This window comes from Rana temporaria, chromosome 11, assembly GCF_905171775.1.
Source record: "Rana temporaria chromosome 11, aRanTem1.1, whole genome shotgun sequence".
Lineage (NCBI taxonomy): Eukaryota > Metazoa > Chordata > Amphibia > Anura > Ranidae > Rana > Rana temporaria.
The window spans coordinates 51,878,223-51,901,106 of NC_053499.1; the positions used below are offsets into that span (position 1 = coordinate 51,878,223).

Below are 22,884 nucleotides of genomic sequence, written 5' to 3' on the forward strand. Positions count from 1 at the left end.
TCGAGCACGACACTCCACACCAGGTAGAAAGCCTTGCATTACCGTGTAGGGAGTTACAGACAGAAGAACGGGAAGTGAGGATTTCTCAGAAGAAATAAGGACATTTTAAAAGCAAAATTGAAGGATGAGGTAAGTGAAGGAGGACTGCACTAAGGTAAATGAAGCTACTTAGGATTTTTTTTTTACCTTTACAACCCCTTTAAGGTTGAAAAACTCTTGAAGTCACCCAAGAACTATTTGTGTGTGTTTGTGGAGGGGATTGGGGGGACGTTTAAAGGATAAGTTTACCATTTTTAGAAAAGATGAACTAACACCATACATCCTCCCCACCTCTCACTGTCCATGCTGTACTTACCTAAATGGGAGATGAGCTGTCAGTGGCCATGTAGCCCATGTTGCAGGTCAGGGATTTGAAATTTCCCAATCTTCTCTGTGCAGCATTTTTGGGACAATTCACAGTAAACCTCTTTGCTGGAATTGACCATCCCAGAAATGCTGTACAGAGAAGAGGGAGAAGAGCAGGGATTTCAGATCCCCAGACCGCTTCATGGGTTGCGTGGGCACTGACAGCTCTGCATCCACAGAGGTAAGTACAGCACGGACCTGGACAGTGGGTAGGGTTTGTGGTGTTAGTTAACGTTTTCTGAAAAAGGTGGACATTATTATATCTGGGTCAAAATCAGACAAAAACTGAAGGCTAAAGAAATGTTAAAGTAAAAAAACTAAATGTTTTGGATATATTGGAAATGGATTAGAATTTTTGGCATGTTTTCAATTCTGCCTGTGTCTGCGTTAGGGAGATTCACTCTCTCTAGTAGTCCTGTTTACCTTCATCACCAAAACTAAAGCTAAAATAAAATCCCAAAATGTTGGTTGTCACTAGAACAATAATAGAGCGGAAATCTTCCAATGGTGACACTAGTTCTGGTGACACCCATGGATCCCCACACTTTGCAGGGATTTCCTCTCACTTCCAGTTTTGGCTATGGGACAGAAAGTGAAGAAAATTCCTCAATGGGACACATTTGAGACAAACAAACTGGGATTATATCCATCCCTTACCCTATCCAAAAATTTAAAAAAAAAGTTTTGCCTATAGTTCTACTTTAAAAGAAATACTGTTTAATGTTATTTCTCCACAATGCTTGAAAAACACTTAAGAAAGGCAGTAAAATCACCCTAAATAATTATGAAATGTGGAACGTGCTTATCCATGCATAAACATTTGCATACACCGTACACATGTTCCATATACTGTATTGCTATGTAGTAAATTATCAGCAATGTAAACTTTCTTTCCACACAGGAGAGTGTACCTATTCCTATTCATAGTAAATAACCCTCTGCAACGTGTTTTACAGGAAAAATTTTGACTCCTTATCAGTATGCCAGTTTACAGCAGATTGATGACCCAAATGAAATTTGCCCTCCTCCGACTCCACAGATAAACACGTTAAACAATCATCAATATGTAAGTTGACTTTTTAATTAACCTTCTCATCTGCAGTGTTATAAAACAATTAACTGAAATGTATTTGCCTTTCTTCTAGCTTACTCAGTGTTATAATCTTCTGGATCTGGTCTCTGCTACTTGTATGGTATCCAAAATTCCCTTTATTAAACGGTGCCAGCGGGACCTGCAGGAATGTGACATTCCAGGGGACAACAACTGTGCATGTGCAACACTTTCAGAGTACTCTACAAGGTGTGCCTTGTGCTCGCAGCCACTCAGCAACTGGAGGACCAAGAACCTCTGCTGTGAGTACTCTATGAACAAGCCTAAAAAAGATGTAGCAAGTTTTAAGCTGGCCATACACTTGTAGGTCTTCAAGAACAGACCATCAAACGAGCATTCATGCAAAACTTCTCACCAGTACATATATGGCTTAAATACCGTAGCTTGAAAGTATTTAAACAAAAAAAATTATTGTCATTGAGGTCATAAACAAACGTTGATTTGACCCCAGAAAGATTAGAGAATGTTCTTAAAATTACATTTTTTTAAAAATAAATTCTACTAGAATATGGCCATCTTTAGTATATTACATTTTTCTCTGTTGTACATAATGAAGAGGTTTTCAGTTTAGGCTGAAGTTCTCTGTTTGCTAATTACTTCTCTTTGTTATAACAGGCAGTGCCATCTTAAAGCGGAGGTTCACCCAAATAACATGTATATAAGATCATATTCTTTATACTTCCAACATGTACAGTAAGCCCTTTCTTTTTTTGGGTTTACATACCTTATTACTGTATGGCTATTTTCCAGCCAGCTTCCGGGTACTCACTCCCGCGGGAGTAGGCGTTTCTATGCTGTGCCGCAATGTCATCTGGGACTTCGCCCAGATGATTGATGTCCTTGAGAAAAAGTTCCCCCCGGCGGATAAGGCCCCCCCCCTATTGTGTAGGCGTATCACGAGTCACGGAGTTTCCGAAAGTAGCCGAACTGCGAGTCAGCTCTATACGGCGCCTGCGCAGTCAGCTCTAAACAGCTCCTAGTCGGTGCGCAGGCGTCGTGTAGAGCTGACTCGCAGTTCGGCTACTTTCGGAAACTCCGTGACTCGTGACGCGCCTACGCAATAGGGGGGCCTTATCCGCCGGGGGGGAAATTTTTCTCAAGGACGTCAATCATCTGGGCGAAGTCCCAGATGACATTGCGGCACAGCAAAGAAACGCCTACTCCCGCGGGAGTGAGTACCCGGAAGTCGGGTGGAAAATAGTCATAATAAGGTATGTACAGCCAAAAAAAAAAGAGCATACTGTACATGTAGGAAGTATAAAGAATATGATCTTATATACATGTTATTTGGGTGAACCTCCGCTTTAATAGCATCATGGGTCCCTGGGCTAAATAATGCACTGGGGCCTCTACCAGCCTGCATAAGGTGTCCCCATCACAGCGCCCGGATTCACCAGCTGTCCCCATACAATAGGTTCCCCCATTACAGTGTCCCCATACATCAGGTGTCCCCATCACAGTGCCCATATACATCAGGTGTCTCCATCACATTGTCCCCATCAATCAGGTGTCCCCATCCATCAGGTGTCTCCATCAAAGTGTCACCATACATCAGGTGTCCGCATCACAGTCTCCCCTTACATCAGTTGTCCCCATCACAATGTTCCCATACATCAGGTGTCCCAATCACAGTGCCCCTTTACATCAGGTGTCCCCATCACAGTGCCCTCATACATCAGGTGACCCCATCACAGTGCCCCACATGTCAGAGTTGTGCCCCCCTTCCACCCTTCTACTCACAGATCACTAATGCTGTTCCCACCTGCATTGAAGGCAGCCCCTCCTTCCTCTCCCGTGCTGAGACAGAGGTAAGTTCTCAGTGCCAGCTTTCTTCTGTCCCCTGCAGGAGGAAGAAGAAAGATGAATTTAGCTGCTGCTCCTTCTAACAGGAGTGACATTGCAGTTGCTCCTATCAAAGAAGAGCAGCACAAACAGCCAAATTGCCAGTGCACCCCCCCCCCCTAACACAGCACTTTCCACCTCCCTGTGTCCTGATTATTTGTCTCCCATGCACCTGGGCCCTGGTGTGCCAATTTATTAAGATGGCCCTGATAACTAAGGAAGTCACAGCTACTAGCATCCCTAATTCAGATATGTCAGGTTGGTGTTGCATGGGCCACAGCCTCAGTGGCTTAACTAGAAAAAAATAAAATAAACGTGCACTTATACTGTATGTTCTCCAGTTGATGAGTTACACCACTTTGCAGTTTTACAGCTAAATACTACAGGATATATTTTAAGGTCTCTTTCTCTGGGTTTAAAGCAGTTGTAAAGCTCAGTTTTATTAAAATAACAAACATGATATACTTATCTGCTCTGTACAATGGTTTTGCACAGAGTGGCCCTGATCCTCCCCTTCTGGGGTCCTCCGCCTGCGATTCTGGTTCCTCCTCTTCTCCGAGTGCCCTCATAGCAAGCCACTTGCTATGGGGGCACTTGTGCGGGCACAATCTTGAGCTGGTCTGTGTGTATCTATAGACATACACAGCACAACTCGTCCCTGACCCCCGCTCTTACCTCACAAGGTTTGATTGACAGCAGCAGGAGCCAATAGCTGCCACTGCTGCTTTTAAATCTGTGAGAGTAAAGAGAGAAAAAACTAGCACTGGTTCAGATTGGCATAGCACTGAATAGATACAGGACTCAGGAAAGCATTTGGGGGTCAGGGGGAACAACTATTGCAAGTAATTCATTAAGGTAAAAAATAAAAACTTTTGGCTTAGAACCATGTTAAATGCTGCATATATAATGCTGCTGTTTTTACCTTAAAGTGGAGTTACACCCATAAATATAACATTACATCAGTAGTTTTAAAAAAAAATCATTAGTCCTTTACGAATTTTTTTTTTTTTTTTTAGATGCCTTCAAAGTGTTGTTGCTAGGCAGAATAGTTAATCTTCCCACTTCCTGCACCTAGGTGCTTAATGCTTCCTAACCTACACAGACTCCTGGGAATGTAGTGGGTGTAACTTTCCAGGAGTCTGTGCACTCCCCAGTCTCAAAGAATCATGTGACTTGGACAGCACAGGTGCTGAAACCTGATCTGACACTGCTTGTGCAGCACTGAGCATGTGCGAGATTTGCAAGGCTGAAATCCAGGAAGTCATACAGTCTGGCTTCATGATGCACACACTTAAGATGGCCCCAGTCAATTTCTATTTTATAAAGTGTCTAAATGCTGTAACAACCTAACAAAACGGACCTTAGTTTACAGACTAACTTTACCAGAATACATTAAGCTTGTGTATTACAGGGGTATTTATATTTAAAAGGTGAAATTGTGTCCGGAACTCCGCTTTAATGTTAAACCTAACGGGGGGGGGGTCCAGTACTGAACACTGTAGTAATGTGTAAGGCCCTCTCTGCCATTCAGAGAACTTTTACTATTGTTCTCCCACAATGTGAAGGAGGAGGAGTGGATGTATAACACAACCTCCACCGCAGAACATATTGCATTGTAGTAGCATGTTTTCTCTGGATGGCATAAGGGGACAGGCGAGAGGCACAACTCTTCTCACTAGCAGCAGTACTATAGCAGTTATTTCACTCACTCATCTCCTTCTGCCTTCTCCACCATTTAGTGACCTTTTACAAATTTTATTCCCACAATCAAATAAGTTATCTAAATTGGCGGTGGAGGTCTCGTGGTTCATCCACTCCTTCTCCATTCACAGAACACATTGCATTGTGGGAGAGTAATAGTTAAAGGTCTCTGAATGGCGGAGAGAGCAGAAGGCTACAGGCAAGAGGTGCAACTCATCACACATGTACTGTGAATCTGCACAGTACCGGAAAATAGCCGCTCAGGGCAATATCCAACAGCTAAGAAGGTGGCATGATTGGATGATTTTTACAACAAGCAGCAGCCTGCAAGACATGAGATTACACTAAATAATGCATACCTCCCAACTTTTTGAGATGGAAATGAGGGACACCTATCAGCAAAAGTATGTAGGCATAGGACACACCCCTTGCCACGCCCCCTTAAAGGAGAATTGTACAAAAAAATAAGATTGGTTAAACCCACAAGTGCTTTTTTTACCACTACTATTTCTTTATATTTACTTTTGGAATTTACAAATGCAGCAATTTAGAAATCAGATGAAAAGTTTAGCACTGGGAAACACTTTTTGATAGATAAAAAGTGTATTTTAACTATATAGATCAGACCAAAGGGAGGGACAAATTATGAGGAACGAGGGACAGAGGGACATTGCTCCAAATCAGGGACAGTCCCTCGAAATCAGGGACAGTTGGGAGCTAGGAATAATGAGTTTGGTATTGTAAGATGACTAAACTTCAGCTTTCAATTCTAAAGTGCCATTATCATTTTCTGGAATTAGGTAGGTGAGGTATGAAGCACTGTAGACATAATGCAACCTCTTTGAAGATTTAGTCCCAACAGTTGAACTCACTCTTTCATTGGATTTGGACAGGCTTGCTCTACTTTTACTTGGGAACAGCAGAACTGTAGGGCCATCTGCTGGTGAAATCTGGCAGTGAAGCACAATCATGCAGAAGATAAACTGTGACTGTGCATAAAGCTCTGTCCATTGTCTGTGCATACAAAATGCATTACATACATTAAAAGGGAGAATTTGAAATGTGTTCTCTCCAAACACACTGCAGTGATAAGTGCACAAATATTTGGTTGGGCTAAATTGCTCAGTAAGTATTACTGATTTCCTCAGTGTCAGTGACGCTTCAAGCTGTTCAGAACATAAACTGCAACTTTGGTCCAAAAGTGCATAGCTCATAAAGAGCATCTTATTTTTCTTACACAGGAGTTGCATTTACTTACAATGACTAAGATCATATTTGCTCTACTCATTTCTTTTATATCATAGAATTTTTGTATTTGACGCTTGGATCAAAAAGGGCAAACAAACAGAGAATGACTATTAATGACTAATGCTCTTTCTGTCCCTAAACCACTTAAGGACCGCCTCCTGCACATATACGTCGGCAGAATGGCACGGCTGGGCACATGTACATACAGGTACGTCCTGTACTAGTACCCAGTCGTGGGTCGCGGGCGCGTGCCCGCGGCGTGCTCCCGCGACCCGGTCCAAAGCTCCGTTTTATTGCGTTTTTATCAATTCTTTTTTTTTTTACTACTAATGGCGGCGATCAGCAATTTTTTTCGTGACTGCGACATTATGGCGGACACTTCGGACAATTTTGACATTTTTTTGGGACCATTGTCATTTTCACAGCAAAAAATGCATTTAAAATGCATTGTTTACTGTGGAAATGACAGTTGCAGTTTGGGAGTTAACCACAGGGGGCGCTGTTGGGGTTATTTGTTCCCTGAAGTGTGTTTACAACTGTAGGGGGGTGTGGCTGTAGGTGTGACGTCATCGATTGTGTCCCCCTATAAAAGGGATGACACGATCTATGCTCCCGCCACAGTGAAGAACAGGGAAGCCGTGGTCCCGCGGTCCCGGTCACAGAGCTACGGATCGGGTCGCGGGCATGCGCCGCGGGCACACGCCCCCGCGACCCACGGATGGGTACTAGTACAGGACGTACCTGTACGTATATGTGCAGGAGACGGTCCTTAAGTGGTTAAGGGGCAGAAAGAGCATTAGTCATTAATAGTCATAGAAAGATTTACCATTAGGCACAGTAGGCTTGTGCCTATAAGAAGTAGAGGCAGATGTTTCCTGTATAATTATTGGCAACGCATTTTTCCTTCCATTTTACAGTTGAAACAATCATTTCATATTTTATACCCATTATCACAATGTTTTAAGCCATGTTAGAACCAGGAAAACAAGAAAATGCTTTATGTAAAATGTAAAGGAGGTCATACAACATGTACTAGCAAAGGGGTATGACTGATGTGTAACCAATATGCGTAAAACCTTGTGAGCTGCTATGTGAAAAAATTCTAAAACAAAGGTGCCTGCATCTAACACATTCAACAAATATAAAACCACAGCAATATACCCTTAATAAATATTGTCCAATACAGCATAAGAAAACACATACAAATCTAAAAAGAATATACTATACATATACCATCCAGTGAGCAAAAAAATATATATACAATTTCATATGAATTTGTGTAAAACGGAAAATATCACCCATGTCCCAACACCATAAAAATTTGCTTTTAGTCTTGTTTATATTAATCACACTTACGGGAAACCACTTATGTTATATCTCATATACAGTCAAAATGTATTCCAATCCTCTTCACATACTGTATGTATATTCTCTATCACTAGTGCTCATATTCCAACCATCCATGTACTCTCATGTTAATAAATGTGACCCTACAGTTAAGTAAGGTCAAAACACTTTTTCATCCCTCTGGGGCTCAATGGGATATATTCAGTGGGTATGTTCCTTCTTCTTTCCCCATCCTTCACCTTCCTGGTATCCTCATATCATATTGTAGATCAGACATATACATAGAAAAAAAGAATTGCGAAACAATAGTGCTTATACCTTTTTAAAAACACTATACTTATTGCCCAATCCCCCAATATTTGAACTCACATTAAACAATTCAAGCGCACCAAACAAATCCAGCAATGAAGTATACATAAACCACCGATTGCGAAGATCAGCCATACAGTTTGAATTACCCTCGTGGTCAGACTCAAAACAACGTGTTGTCAGATGCCCCTCCCCTACACCTTATGCCACAGGGTCATGTGGCTTCTTTAGGGGGATTCATTTAGGGGGGAAAGTAAATGTGCCTGTAAGAATTTGGGTCCTTGCACAAGGGAGGTACAGGAAACCCCTACCTCTTCAAAAATTCATTCAAGGCAAAGTGGCAGTACCCAGATTTCAATTTTTTTAACTATATAAGGGTTATTTAAGTAAAGCTTAAAGTGATTCTAAAGGCTGAAGATCTTTTACCTTCATACATTCTCTTACCGGAGCCAGATCTCAATCCAACAATGTGCATAAGAGCAGTGGCTTTCCTGGCTCTCTGCCTCCTCATTGTCTCAGAGACAGCAGCGTTAGCCATTTTCTCCCGTTGCTGTCAATCACAGCCAAAGAGGGAGCAGGTTGCCAGGAGCAGGACTGAGCGACTTCTGACGAAAGACATGCTGAATTTTTTTTCTTGATCAATAATTTTTTTTTGGTTTTCTTTTTTTTGTTCAGGCCACTGGCTGAAGGAAAATAACTTAGGGCCTGATCCACAACGAGCAGGCTTAACTTAAATATTCGGATTTAAGTTACACCGCCTCAAAATCTCTACCTAAGTGCCCGATCCACAAAGCACTTACCTAGAAATTTTGAGCGGTGTAACTTACATCCGTCCGGCGCAAAGGTGTTCCTAATCTAATGGGGTGAGTCCCATTTAAATTAGGCGCGCTCCCGCGCCGGACGTACTGCGCATGCTCCCGACGCGATTTTCCCGACGTTAATTGCGCGAAATTACGTTACGCCGAGCTTTGTGAATCGCGCCGGGTAAAAAAAGTTGCGTCGGGAAAAAAAAGAGATGCGGCAGGGAAAAAAAAAATAAAAAAAAAAATTTGACAGTGTCGCGGGAAAGAAGGGTCTACTTTTACATGGTGTACTAACTTTACACTTTGTAAAAGCAGCCCTAATTTTGCGACGGCAAACTAATACTTACGGAGAAAAAACAAAGCGTAAAAGCTTTGTGGATCTCCGTAAGTGCTAATTTGCATACCCGACGCTGGATTTCGCCGAGAAATGCACCCAGCGGCGGCTGCGGTACTGCATCCTAAGATCCGACAGTGTAAGTCCCTTACACATGTCGGATCTTCTGCCTATCTATGTGAAACTGATTCTGTGGATCAGTTCCATAGATAGAAACAGGGATACGATGGCGTATCAGTAGATACGCCGGCGTATCCCTTTTGTGGATCAGGCCCTTAGAGACCTACATTACAGTAAAAAGGCACTTTAAAATTATTATGCTCTCCACTAGGCCCCAACGCAAGGGGATTCTTTCCTTGAACAATTGTCACCAGAACATGTGTCCTAATTGAACAACTTCCTCTATATTTCTGCATCAGTGACAAATCAAAATTTGTGGCAATTTACCAAGAAATGGGGTGAAGGTGACACCATGGTTTCTAAATACTATCTTGGCAAAACTGATGTATGCTATAATACTATATAATTAAACAATGCTAATGTTTATTATCCCTATTGTCTTCTTTCCTTTTTTTTTCCTTTCTAGCCTTGGGCACATGTCCATCCAATCAGATTTATGAAGAATGCGCAAATCCCTGCAGCCCCACTTGTTCGAACCCTCAATACACATGTAATTCACACTGTGTTTATGGCTGCTTCTGCCCACCAGGTAACTTGGATAGTATAAAATAACAGAGAATAAAGAGTCCTAATTGAACAACTAGCACTATCCGAATTGACTTGACTATGTATGCAAACAACTCATTCTCCTACTGCATGGAGGACCTAACTTACTTTTTTCCAGTGCTCTTTCAGGGGCCTAGCCTTGCTTGACTGCAGAACATTTAAGGTACTATAGAAAACAATCCAAAACCAGGGAATCGTCGAAAGTCCTTATACATATTGCACCATACAGTAGTCTTCAGTGTTGAGTGTTGAGTGTTGAATTTTGTTTCTGTGGTACTTTTCACTGCACTATGGAATAACTCCTAGCCATAGCCAATAAAACCAAATGCAGGCTTAATTGAAACATAATAGTTAAAATGTATTATGGTGTTATTTGGGATGTTGGATATAACAACCAACTTACACCCATTGGCCAGGACAAAAAGACTAGGAAATTGGGTCATGCTAGCCATGTAACACAACAAAATCCCTTATTTTTCATTTAAAGAATAAATCAAATCAAAACAAAGTAGCCATGGGTGGCAACAGAGCCAATCATTGCCACAACCACAATATATATATTTTTGGCCTTATCACAACTGACGATATTATGCTGCCCTGGCCATTTTATTTGCACATTTATTCCTTGAGAAAGTCCTGTTGTACAATATCACTGTTGGGACTTAAACTTGACTAGGTTAAGCTAAGGCCACTTTAAAGCGCAGAGACATGTCATGGGAAAAACACATGGGCTGTCGTCTCTGTTGACCTCTTATTTTGAAAATGCTGTTATGCTGGTCCACTAGCTCAATACTTTTTGAATCGCTGACCTGGAAAAACTATGTAGACCAATTGTGATTTGCATACTTGTTCTGAATCAACCAAGTTCACCCCTATGCAGTGTGGAAACTCAACGTGTGTTAACATGCATTGTATTACGGCAGCTCCTTTATTTTAAATAGATTTTTTGCAACACAATGCACCACAACACACTATATAGCGATATCATACATTAAAAATAGCTGAAACTCTGCTGTGTTGTTTTAAAGGGGTTGTAAAGGAAAAAAAATGTTTCCCCAAATAGCTTCCTTTACCTTAGTACAGTCCTCCTTCACTTACCGAATCCTTCGATTTTGCTTTTAAATGTCCTTATTTCTTCTGAGAAATCCTCACTTCCTGTTCTTCTGTCTGTAACTCAACACCGTAATGCGAGGCTTTCACCCTGGTGTGAAGAAAGTCTCTTGAGGGGGAGGGGCAAGCAGGAGTGTCAGGACGCCCACTAACACTGCTCGCCCCCTCAAGAGGATTTCTCCACACCAGGGAGAAAGCCTCGCATTACTGTGTGTAATTACAGACAGAAGAACAGGAAGTGAGGATTTATCAGAAGAAATAAGGAAATTTAAAAGCAAAATGGAAGGATGAGGTAAGTGAAGGAGGACTGCACTAAGGTAAAGGAAGCTATTTAGGTGGAAAAAATGTTTCCTTTACAAGCCCTTTAAGGTTCTATTTATCAATGGCATCATGTAAGATTTACACAACCTTTTTCTACCAAAATGTATACATTTTTCTAATTGACTCTTATGTGAAAAATGGTTGAATCTTGGATAAACATTGTATAAATCCTGGGTGAACATGTTGATACATGGATCACCTTTGTTGCTGGGGTGTCTTTCAAAGAATATTGCACCATAATTTACTAATGTGTGAAGGTTTCCTATAACTTTGTTAATAACACCAATGCCTTCAATGCTCCAAAAGTGACAGAGCATGTCATTTAAAAAAAATAGTGCAATACTGGTTAAGTCTGCTGATATTAAATATAGTACACATTATTACAAAATTGGATAAAAATATCCATATTTGGAACAATCATTTGATTTTGTGTGTTCGTATATTACAATATAATATTATATATATATATATATATATATATATATATATATATATATATATATATATATATATATATATAATACAACTGTCTAGACAAAAAATTCTGAACGGGCATGCTGGAATTTTTTTTCTTAGTTAGCAGAACAACCGATTGTTGTTTAATTAGTACGGTATTCGTCTTTAAAAAATCAAATGAACAAGAGCGCACATGATCAGAAACAATAATCTACCATGTAACATAGCTACATACACAATAACTCTTCCCCTGACATTTAAGAATTTTCATACTATTAATGGCATTCTCAATTTCAGCATGGTACGAACAGTGAAATGGAAGGATTGTTTGTTCGATTTTCTGATAATGTACTAGGCCTGTTATACAACACTTCTTGTCCACTAGCTCTAAGGATATTACACATATGTAGCCAGATTCGCGTAGAGTTACGCCGGCGTAACAGTGGATACGCCGTCGTAACTCCGAATCTGCGCCATCGTATATTTAAGTGTATTCTCAAATTGAGATACACTTAAATCTAGCTAAGATACGAGCGGCTCAAGTCTTCCTACGCCGTCGTATCTTAGCTGTCTATTTTTGCCGGCCGCTAGACCCGCGTCGAATTTAAAAAAAAATTATGTCGTTTGCGTAAGTCGTCCGTGAATGGGGCTGGGCGTAATTTACGTCCACGTCGAAACCAATGAGTCTTTGCGGCGTAATTTGGAGCATGCGCACTGGGATACGTCCACCGACGGCGCATGCACCGCTCGTTCAAAACGTCAATCATGTCGACTCACGATTCATTAGCATAAAACACGCCTACCTCTTCACAATTTGAATTAGGCACGCTTACGCCGGCACATTTACACTACGCCGCCGTAACTTAGGATGCAAGTGCTTTGTGAATGCAGCACTTGCCTCAATAACTTACGGCGGCGTAGCGTATATGAGATACGCTACGCCTGCCTAACGTTAGGCAGGTCTACGTGAATCCAGCTAACTGAGTATATAGATATTCCAGTAGATATGCTGCCACTACATTTTCAGGAGTCCTTTCTCCAACTGATGTAAATTGGAAGAACAACTAAAAAATTACAAGCTGTGATTTGTTTCCATTTGATACCATAGATTCTAGTTTAGATACATGGCATCTGATAAGAAACTATGTGAACATCTTATACCTTTTGTAGGAACTGTTCTTGATGACCTGTCTAGAGACAACACCTGTGTCCCAGTCAGCGACTGCCCTTGTTTTTTCAATGGACAAATCTACAGCCCTGGAGAACATATTCGTACTGATTGCAGTGTTTGGTAAGCAAGCAAGCTATACAAAGGAGAATTTCCCCATCCATTGTGTAATAATGTTTCTTTCTTAGTCGACATCTTTCACTAAGACAGTTACACAATTGGAGCAGGTGTTGGCCCTGTGATATGCTTTATGATCTGTGTCACACATTGTTTCACTTGGAAAACAGATTAGATTGTTATAGCCACACTTTTAGTTTCATGTAGGTATGTGAACATTCAGAGGACATTTATGAATTCTTTTGCAGAGCAAGGTAATTCTAAACAGGAGAAGTGAGATAGAGCATGTAATATATTTCTTAAAGCGGATGTCCGCTGAAAAAAAATATTAAAAGCTAGCAGCTACAAATACTGCAGCTGCTGACTTTTAATATTAGGACACTTACTTGTCCTGGAGTCCAGCGCCGTCCGCAGCAGAGGACAAGCGATCACTCGTCACTCTGCTGACCCCCCCCCCCCCCGCCATCCTCGGTGAGGGAACCAGGAAGTGAAGCGCTCTGGCTTCACTGCCCAGTTCCCTACGGCGCATGCGCGAGTCGCGCTATGCCTGCCGATTGGCTCCCGCTGTGTACTGGGAGCCGAATGTTCCCAAAACACAACGGGGGGACGGGAGGTGACGTCATGCCCGCAGTCTGCCCGAGACTGTGTGGCCGGAAGTGGGTGCAAATACCTATCTTTATACAGGTATCTGCACCCCCCTCCCCCCTGAAAAGTGTCAAATGTGACACCGGAGGGGGGGAGGGTTCCGATCAGCGGGATTTCCACTTTAGGGTGGAGCTCTGCTTTAAAAGGTTAAGCTGGCCACATATTACAGATTTCTTCATCTACACATTCAAGGTGAATGGGGAAATCCTCCTCGCTGTGGGACTCCCCCACCATCATAATACACTAATCAATGCTGCAGCCCATTGGCTGCATGGGCTGACTGAATGCTGGTGTTCCTGCTGAACCAGCCATATTTTGATCCATGTATGGCCAGCTTTACAGTCTAAGTGCTAAATTGCTCCTTTGCCTGCTCTAAATGTGCACTGTGGCTGAATAAAATCTGAAAACTAGCAAACTTTGCAGGACAGCAATGATTTTTTTGATCGCATAAATTGCAACACATGTTTAAGCTGACCAACTGCACCGATGTAACCCTTCTCTGGTAAGTCCTTACTCTGCTCTGCAAATGTAAATGCTCCAGTGGATATAGTGCCAATATTAGGTAAATAGAAGTTGTAGGAGAAATACATGTTCTGGTCAGTGACCTGCACGACCTGCACTGCAATAGAGAAGATATACCCACCACACAAAAAAGTCATGAAAAACCCTCTGCACACTGCTATATACCCTTTCCAGCAAACTGCACAAAACAGGGATTTCTTTTGTTCACATACATTGAAATACATGGTTAAAGTGACACAAAAGGTTCAGTTTTTTTTAACCACTTGCTTACTGGCCCATAGTCAAAACATTTTTTTTTTTTGTCATTTGAAAAAATGACATTTTCAATTTTTTTTTTTTTTTCTTGCATTTTAGTCTAAATATGAGATCTGAGGTCTTTTTGACCCCAGATCTCATATTTAAGAGAACCTGTCATGCTTTTTTTCTATTACAAGGGATGTTTACATTCCTTGTAATAGGAATAAAAGTGATCAATTTTTTTTTTTTTTATTTCAGTGTAAAAAAATTATAAACAAAATAAAAATAAATAAGAAAACAAAAAAAAATGTTTTTAAAGCGCCCCGTCCCGACGAGCTCGCGCTAAGAAGCGAACGCATACGCGAGTAGCGCCCGCATATGAAAACGGTGTTCAAACCACACAAGTGAGGTATTGCCGCGATCGTTAGAGCGAGAGCAACAATTCTAGCCCTAGACCTCCTCTGTAGCTCAAAAAATGCAACCTGTAGAATTTTTTAAGCGTCGCCTATCGAGATTTTTAAGGGTAAAAGTTTGACGCCATGCCACGAGCGGGCGCAATTTTTAAGCATGACATGTTGGGTATCATTTTACTCGGCGTAACATTATCTTTCACAATATATAAAAAAATTGGGCAAAATTTATTGTTGTCTTATTTTTTAATTCAAAAAAGTGTTTTTTTTTTGCAAAAAAAGTGCGCTTGTAAGACCGTTGCGCAAATACGGTGTGACAAAAAGTATTGCAATGACTGCCATTTTATTCTCTAGGGTGTTAGAAAAAAAAATATATATAATGTTTGGGGGTTTTAAGTAATTTTATAGCAAAAAAAACTGTTTTAGTCTCGTAAACACCGAATCTGAAAAACAGGCTCGGTAATCAAGTGGTTAAATAACAAACATGTCATACTTACCTCCACTGTGCAGTTTGTTTTGCCCGATCCTCCTGTTTTGGGGTCCCACGGCGCCTCTCTCGGCTCCTCACCCCAATAGATAACCCCCTCTGGGAAGGTCTCTCCCGAGGGGGTTACCTTGGGGGCTGGCTCCCGTGTCATACACTTGGTGTCCATAGCCGCCGAGCGTTTGACTCATTGGATTTGATTGACAGCAGCGGGAGCCAATGGCTGCACTGCTATAAATATATCCAATGAAGAGCCGAGAAGCTGCGGAGAGAGCGACGTGGGATCGCCCCGACAGAAATTCGGGGTTCAGGTAAGTAAAACGGGGGGCTGGGGGGCCGGACACTGCAAAGTGTTTTTTTTACCTTAATACATAGGATGCTTTAAGGTGAAAAAACACGAAAGGTTTACAACCCCTTTAAGCTGGCCACCTGTGTCAAAATAATCCCTTTCTGGCCAGTCCCTACTCTGCTCTGCAAAATGCAAGTCCTGCAAAAATAATCTGATCCTGACCACTTCTTATTTATGCGTCTGTAAAGCGAAAATCTGTCTTATTTTTAGTAATAAATCTGTCAGACACTGCAAATCAAATTTGCCACAGGCTGTCCAATAATTCAGACACAAGGGTAGCAAATACACTGTAAACCTTGTTAGGCAAACATGAACCATTTTAAATGAATATGCTGCATTATTAATTGCATCCAGCAGATGTGGCTCTAGGTTATTTTGCACATGTACCTGTCCATTCTAAGCTGCTCTGTTGAACAAAAGCCTGGTTACTGAGCTCAGTAGCAAAAGCCCAAATTGAAATTGATCAAACAACTAAAAATTCAAGTGGTAGTAAACTCTACATATTTATTTTTATCTACATTTACGCTTATAATAAAGCTTACCTGTAGGTAAAATTAATATCTACTAAACATACACTGTTTAGAATATATTCCAGTGAGCAACAGCCAGTGACGTCACTGGTGCATGTGCTCTGAAGGAATGGCTTACTGTGCCTTTCCTTCAGAGCTGTGTGCTGTGCCAAAACTCACATACACATGCGTCCACGCCCTGGAAGGAAGACCTGGATTTTATGTGCTTGGGTGTAACTTGAAATTATTTTTTATTTTACTTAACTTTTTTTCATAACATAGGGGACAAAAAGTGATGTTTTTTGGTGACAGGTTCTCTTTAACCACTTCAATACCCACCCATTGTGAAATGACGTCCTGGGTTTGAGTGGGGATATCTGAATGATGCCTGCAGCCACAGGCATCATTCAGATATCCATCTCTTCAGCCGGCGATTCTGTGCACCATAAGAATGATCATAGCGGTGGTTTCGCCGCTTGATCGTTCTTATAGGTGGCGGGAGGGGACGCCCCCCCTCCCGCCGCCATTCGGTGCTTCTCCGGGCTCTCCTTTGCCATCGGAGACCCGGAGAAATGATCCGCCGGCGTCGGATGGAAACCATAGAGTAGACTGGTGACCAGATGGTCACCAGTCATCTCTATGATCGTCGGAGGCCCGGGCGCGATGTTATGACGTCACGCCCGGGTCCTGGAATGTAAACACAGCCGCAATCGCGGCTGAAAGCATTAGATCTGTGAAAAAAAAATTCACGATCTAATGCTTTCCAGCCTGGAGGAGAAATGTGGGGTCTTATTGACCCCGCATCTCTCCATAAAGAGTACCTGTCACGAACCATTCCTATTACAAGGGATGTTTACATTCCTTGTAATAGGAATAAAAGTGATCAAAATTTTTTTTTTTTTTAAAAAGTGTAAAAATAAAAGAAATTGAGTAAAATAAATAAAAAATTATAAAAAAAAAATGTTTAAACGCCCCTGTCCCCGGTAGCTCGCGCTCAGAAGCGAACACATACGTAAGTGCCGCCCACATATGTAAACGCCATTCAAACCACACATGTGAGGTATCGCCGCGTGCGTTAGAGCGCCAGCAACAATTCTAGCACTAGACCTCCTCTGTAACTCTAAAATTGTAACTTGTAAAAAAAAATATGCAACGCCTATGGAGATTTTTAAGTACTGACGTTTGGCGACATTCCATGAGTGTGCGCAATTTTAAAGCGTGACATGTTGGGTATTTATTTACTCGGCGTAACTTAATCTTTCACATTATACAAAAAAATTGGGCTAACTTTACTGTTTTGTTATTTTTTAATTCACAAAACCGTTTTTTTCCCCAAAAAAAGGCGTTTGAAAAATTATTGCGCAAATACTCTGCGAGATAAAAAGTTGCAATGGCCGGCATTTTATTCCCTAGGGTGTCTGCTAAAAAAAACATATATAATGTTTGGGGGTTCTGAGTAATTCTCTAACAAAAAAATTATGATTTATGCATGTAGGAGAGAAGTGCCAAAATAGAAGTGGTTAATGAGACACTAGGAGTCTAAAAGACTCAAATACACTGTAGATTGCACTTGATTTGATTTTTTACCAGCCATAGAGGCCATGGAAAGTGATACGGGGACCCATGCACCCTGCTCTGCACTCAATGAAGCACCAAGTTGGGGAAAGATGGGCACAGCTGACTTCAGCTCCCAGCTGAATATTGTCAGACCTTGTCCTTCCCGAACTGTCCTTCCCAAATATTATCAATCCTGAACTGTCCTTCCTAAACTTGGCATGGCTCGGTCCTGTCAACTGACTCTTCTCCTGTGACCCAAAAAGGTTGTAATCCCAAAACCTATGAACATAGGGCCATATTCTCAAACAAGTTATGCCGGTGTATCTACTGATACACCGGCGTATATCGAATTTCCCGCCGGCGTATCATTGTTTTGTATTCACAAAACAAGATACGCCGGATTTAGGCTAGGATCCGACTAGTGTAAGTCACTTACACTGTCGGATCCTAAATGTAATTCGCCGCCGGCCGCTAGATGGCATTTACGTTCAGGTCTCATTTGTTTATGCAAATGAGCCTGATACGCCTGATACGCCAATTCCTGAACGAAATTGCGTCGCGTAACCGTCTCTTACGTCGTTTGCGCAAGCGTAAGGTTACCCCTGCTATATGAGGGGTAACCTTACGCCAGTCCCACGTATGCCATGTTAGGTTCCCGTCGGGTACGTCGTTTTACTAAGTCGTTCTTGAATACGACTTTACGTCAATGACGCACACGTCGGCATCATTGACGTTTTCCGTTGAGAACTGGAGCATGCGCACTGGGCTATTTTAAGCCCGGCGCATGTGCAGTTCGAACGGCACGGGGGCGTGCTTAATTTAAATACAAGCCGCCCCCTTGGAATTACGTGGGGATACGCCGGGCCAATTACACTACGCCGCCCCAAACTACGGAGCAAGTGTTTGGGGAATACAGCACTTGCTCCTGTAAGTTGGGGCGGCGTAGTGTAAATGGCTTACGCTACGCCCGCCTCAAATCTACGAGAATATGGCCCATATTCTCCAGATTGTAATAGTATGGGGTCTCAGTTTAAAGTATCTAAGGTATAAACTTTTTTTGTCCACTTTCGATAGAGTATGGTCTGGGTTTTTTTTTTTTTTTTTTTGCCATCTGTGTCCGAATGGGGAGATGACTGTTTGTTTCCTATCCTGTACACCCACAACTGAAAGTGAGAGGAAATCTCTCCAAACTGTGAGAAATTTCCTCTTAAATAGTTGTCACTGGATCAGGTGTCCCCATTAAAAAAAATTTTTAATATTTTGGATCCTCGAATATGTACAACACAGGTGCATGCGTTTTTCAGGGTTGATGTTGTTACTTAACGCTAATTTCAATACTAGTAATAATAATTCCTTAGGATCAAAAAAAAAGTTGATTCTTCCTCGGAATTAGTCTCAGTGAAAGCAGTCTCCAGGGCAAATAGCAAAAGTAAATCAGCAGGGGTTCATACATTTTTCAAAGTATGGAAATATAAAAAATATACAGCTCTATATATGGCTGCATTGGTCCTTTAAGCATAATACACAGTACCAGTTTTTATGAAGGTGAGTCACTGGGCTGGGAAATAAAAGCTGTCCTGCAAATAAGCAAATGACAATAAAAGGACCACACCAAGAGATGGCAAATAGAGCTGGCCAAATAATTCTAATTGCTGCGTAATTTGCCGCTTTGTCTAGCAGCAGTCACCGTGGCAGCTTATCCGTACATTTCACAATTGGTCATTACACAAAAACCTACTTATCTGTGTCACATCAGAATCTACTGTGACAACTTGTAAAAAGTTTCCTAATCTCCCCATTTACATGGTAAGTGTGAGTTATGGGCAACACCATGTGAATTCCAATAAATGTTTATTATTAGGTTTCAAAACTTAATACGTCTGTCTGTGAAATGTTCCCATCATAGTCAATTACCCATGATTGCCTATTGAGCAATGTAAAGCAATTCCTTTTACACCAGATCAGAAACACGTCTTCATATATTTTCAAAGAATGGAAATAATTGGTTAGGTTCGTGTGGCATGTATAGAAGTGTCACCATCACCTTTCAATCAACAGATCAGGAAAATAAATATAGGGGCTGCCAGTGCCGACCTCTTTCTGCAAACACTGGTTGCCTAGCTGTCTTGCCAACAGTAACTTGTAATGTGCCTGGATCAAGAATGCAGCAAGTGAAGTTAGATGGAAGTCATAAATTTAGTGTACTTGTCTCTGGTTAGGCCACATTCAGGTGTAGCTGAGGCAGCCCCATTGAAAGCAATGAAAGCCTGCTCGCTCCCACAGCTAATCAAGGCTGCTCGCATGTAATTGCTTATGCAGTGATCACCTGTGAGTGATCGGCTGTGGACATGGACAGTCATTCACAGGTATATAATTTGTGGGATTCTGCGCTTAGGAATAGGCTGGGCTGGTGAAATAAAGAAAGGGGTGAGTGGCGCTGCCCGTCACCTGAAGAGTGAACCTTCAAAAGTGAATAATACTTCACAAGTGTAAGTGCTATTAGGGGTATATATATATATATATATATATATATATATATATATATATATATATATATATATATATATATAATCTCTCCAAAAATGGTATGGAAAACAAAAAAATTGTATGAACCAGTGGTCAAGGTATTAAAACCTCTAAAAGTGCATAGTGTAATACCAAACTCAAAAACTTGAAAAGTGCAATACCATCAATCCTATTATATGATACACCGGATGGTGCATATAGACACAAAGATAAAAGATAACAAATGTAAATACAGTAATACCTTGGATTGCAAGCATAATTTGTTCCAGAAACATTGTAATCCAAAGCACTTGTATATCAAAGCATTTTTTTTACAGGGTATAAAAGAGAAGAGAGGCACCTCTAAGTGTGGCAATAAGTTGCTAAATGTTGTACCTTCGTTAAATGTAACCATATTGCTGCACTTAGAGGCTCCTCTCTTCTCTTTTATACTCAGTTGTGACATGACGCTACTCTTATATCAAGACATCGCTTGTATATCAAGGCAAAATGTATTAAAACATTTTGCTCATCTTGCAAAACGCTCTCAAACCAAGTTACTCTCAAACCAAGGTTTTACTGTATGTAAAAAATAACATGGACATAAAAATAAAAGTAAAATTTAAATAAACTTTTAACCTACATAAATTGAAGAATATATATACTGTTTGTGTATATATATATATATATATATATATATATATATATATATATATATATATATATATATATAATTAAAGTCCAATCTTTAGTGCAAATTGCAATATTGCCAAAAGTGACTTGTGCAGGTATCTAAAGTGACTTGTATACACTGTCCATGAATCCTGTGCAGGAAATGAAGTGACACACGTGCTTCCCTTCAGTTCCAGCCTCACCAGATCCTTATACCCCTGCAGGGGTACAGCTCATGTAGTCAGGTTTAGTTGCAGTATCCAGATCAACCACCTCCTCCATGGCACACCACACCGTAGGATATCCTCATGTATGTAGACATTAAAACGGGCACTCATAGTATGAATCTGAATGGGTGAATTTTATTGTATCAAATAAAATAGATTAAAAGCGGGCATAACATGTACCTGATTTGCATGGAAAAACACAGTCCAAGAGGTCTGGGCCGACGTGCGTTCCACAGACCGGATAACCACAGACCGGAAGTGACGTGGGTTTGTACCAAGTTCCACCTTGCTCGTTTCGTCATAGGATGTCTATGTTGGCAAACCATTTTATAGTATAGGAGGCTTATCAAGGATAGTGTATTTAACTAATACAAAAAATAATAAACTAAAAGTTTAATTAGATGACAATTTGTTAAACTAACATACATAAAATATAATTGCACATTAATTCATTGCTTTTTGTATTCTCTAGCCAATGTAATGCAGGGCAGTGGAGCTGCACAAACACTCCTTGTCCCGGAAGATGTGCTATAGAAGGTGGCTCAGTGATCACAACTTTTGACACAAACTCATACCGGTTTCATGGAATTTGTACTTATGTCCTGGTCTTGGTAAGACTATTAGTAAAATAAAAAATATATATTTTCCTTCCATGTTTTATACATTGATTTTCCTTGTGCTAAGACTCAATTGAACAGGCATCATACTTTAGGCTTTGTCCAATGCAAAGTGGCCTATATCTTTAAGATTATCATAGAGTTTATGAGAGATCAATATTTTCTTTTGTAATATATTTATTGTTTTACCGCATAAGGCCCTTCTCACACCAGCAAGCCGATCAGGTCCATTTTTCAGGTGGACCCGATCGGACATCCCATTGTTCTCTATGAGGCGGTGGATGTCCACTGACACCCAGACACATGTTCGCTGACGCCCGGCGGCATCCAATCTGGTCTGCTAAAAACAGATGGATAGGGATATGTTCCCCATCCATCTGGGGGATTGGATTGGATTGGATGACAGTCAGATGGAAATGGACAGGCAGTTTGTTTCCATCTGACCGCCCCATAAAGAACAGCAGACAGATTCCCAGTTGGGCAGGCGTATCCACTTGGTGTCCGTGCTGTCTGAAAGAGGCCTAAATGATTACAGACCTTCGAATCAAAAATTAAATGAAGGAATTAATGAGCTCAGGTTTACAGAATATGTTGCCCAAAAGCATAGAAACAAAATATGTATTTAACATAAAACACCTAAAGCCCAATTTCCTAATCAATGAATTGGCATAAAGCATGATCCAAGCATTTCCCAAAGTCTGTGTGGAAAAGCTCAGATGATTTTCAGTGGTGTGCATAATCAAACATAAAAAAAAAGAAAACAATGATCTATCATTCAAACCACATGTAAGGATACAACAATCAACAGTAAAAAAGAGAGGAAATAAAGAGAAAAATAAATAAGTAGGGTGAGTAAGAGAAGGTACAAGAATGGATCAATAGATTTCTTCTCCCACGTGGGATCCCAATGCTTTGTCGCCATTACCTTGTTAGCCTGTAGATTTCAAATATCGCAGCCAAGGCTTCCAGATCTTTTTAAATCTTGTTTTCTTGTCCTGAAGAATGCTGGCCAGCTTTTCCTGGAGCAAAATCCAAGAGAGTTTATTTTTGATGGTGGCTATATGGACAACTGGATTTTTTCATGCTTTAGCAATTGTCATTTTTGCTGCTAAAAACATATATAATATTAGTGTCTGAGCATGTCTAGAAATG

The 22,884-nt window shown here is 40.9% G+C and overlaps 1 protein-coding gene across 1 annotated transcript in view; it reads left to right on the plus strand.

Annotated features, from left to right (window-relative positions):
* The first annotated feature begins 1,366 nt into the window (after positions 1 to 1,366).
* MUC6 (mucin 6, oligomeric mucus/gel-forming) overlaps positions 1,367 to 22,884 on the plus strand; it is a 56,254-nt gene continuing 34,736 nt past the window's right edge. Inside the window, exons 1-4 of the mRNA XM_040327737.1 lie at positions 1,367 to 1,758; positions 9,687 to 9,809; positions 12,884 to 13,004; positions 21,588 to 21,726. Of these exons, the coding sequence (XP_040183671.1) occupies positions 1,596 to 1,758; positions 9,687 to 9,809; positions 12,884 to 13,004; positions 21,588 to 21,726 (546 nt within the window). The 5' untranslated portion in view covers positions 1,367 to 1,595. The remainder of the gene's footprint in view (positions 1,759 to 9,686; positions 9,810 to 12,883; positions 13,005 to 21,587; positions 21,727 to 22,884) is intronic.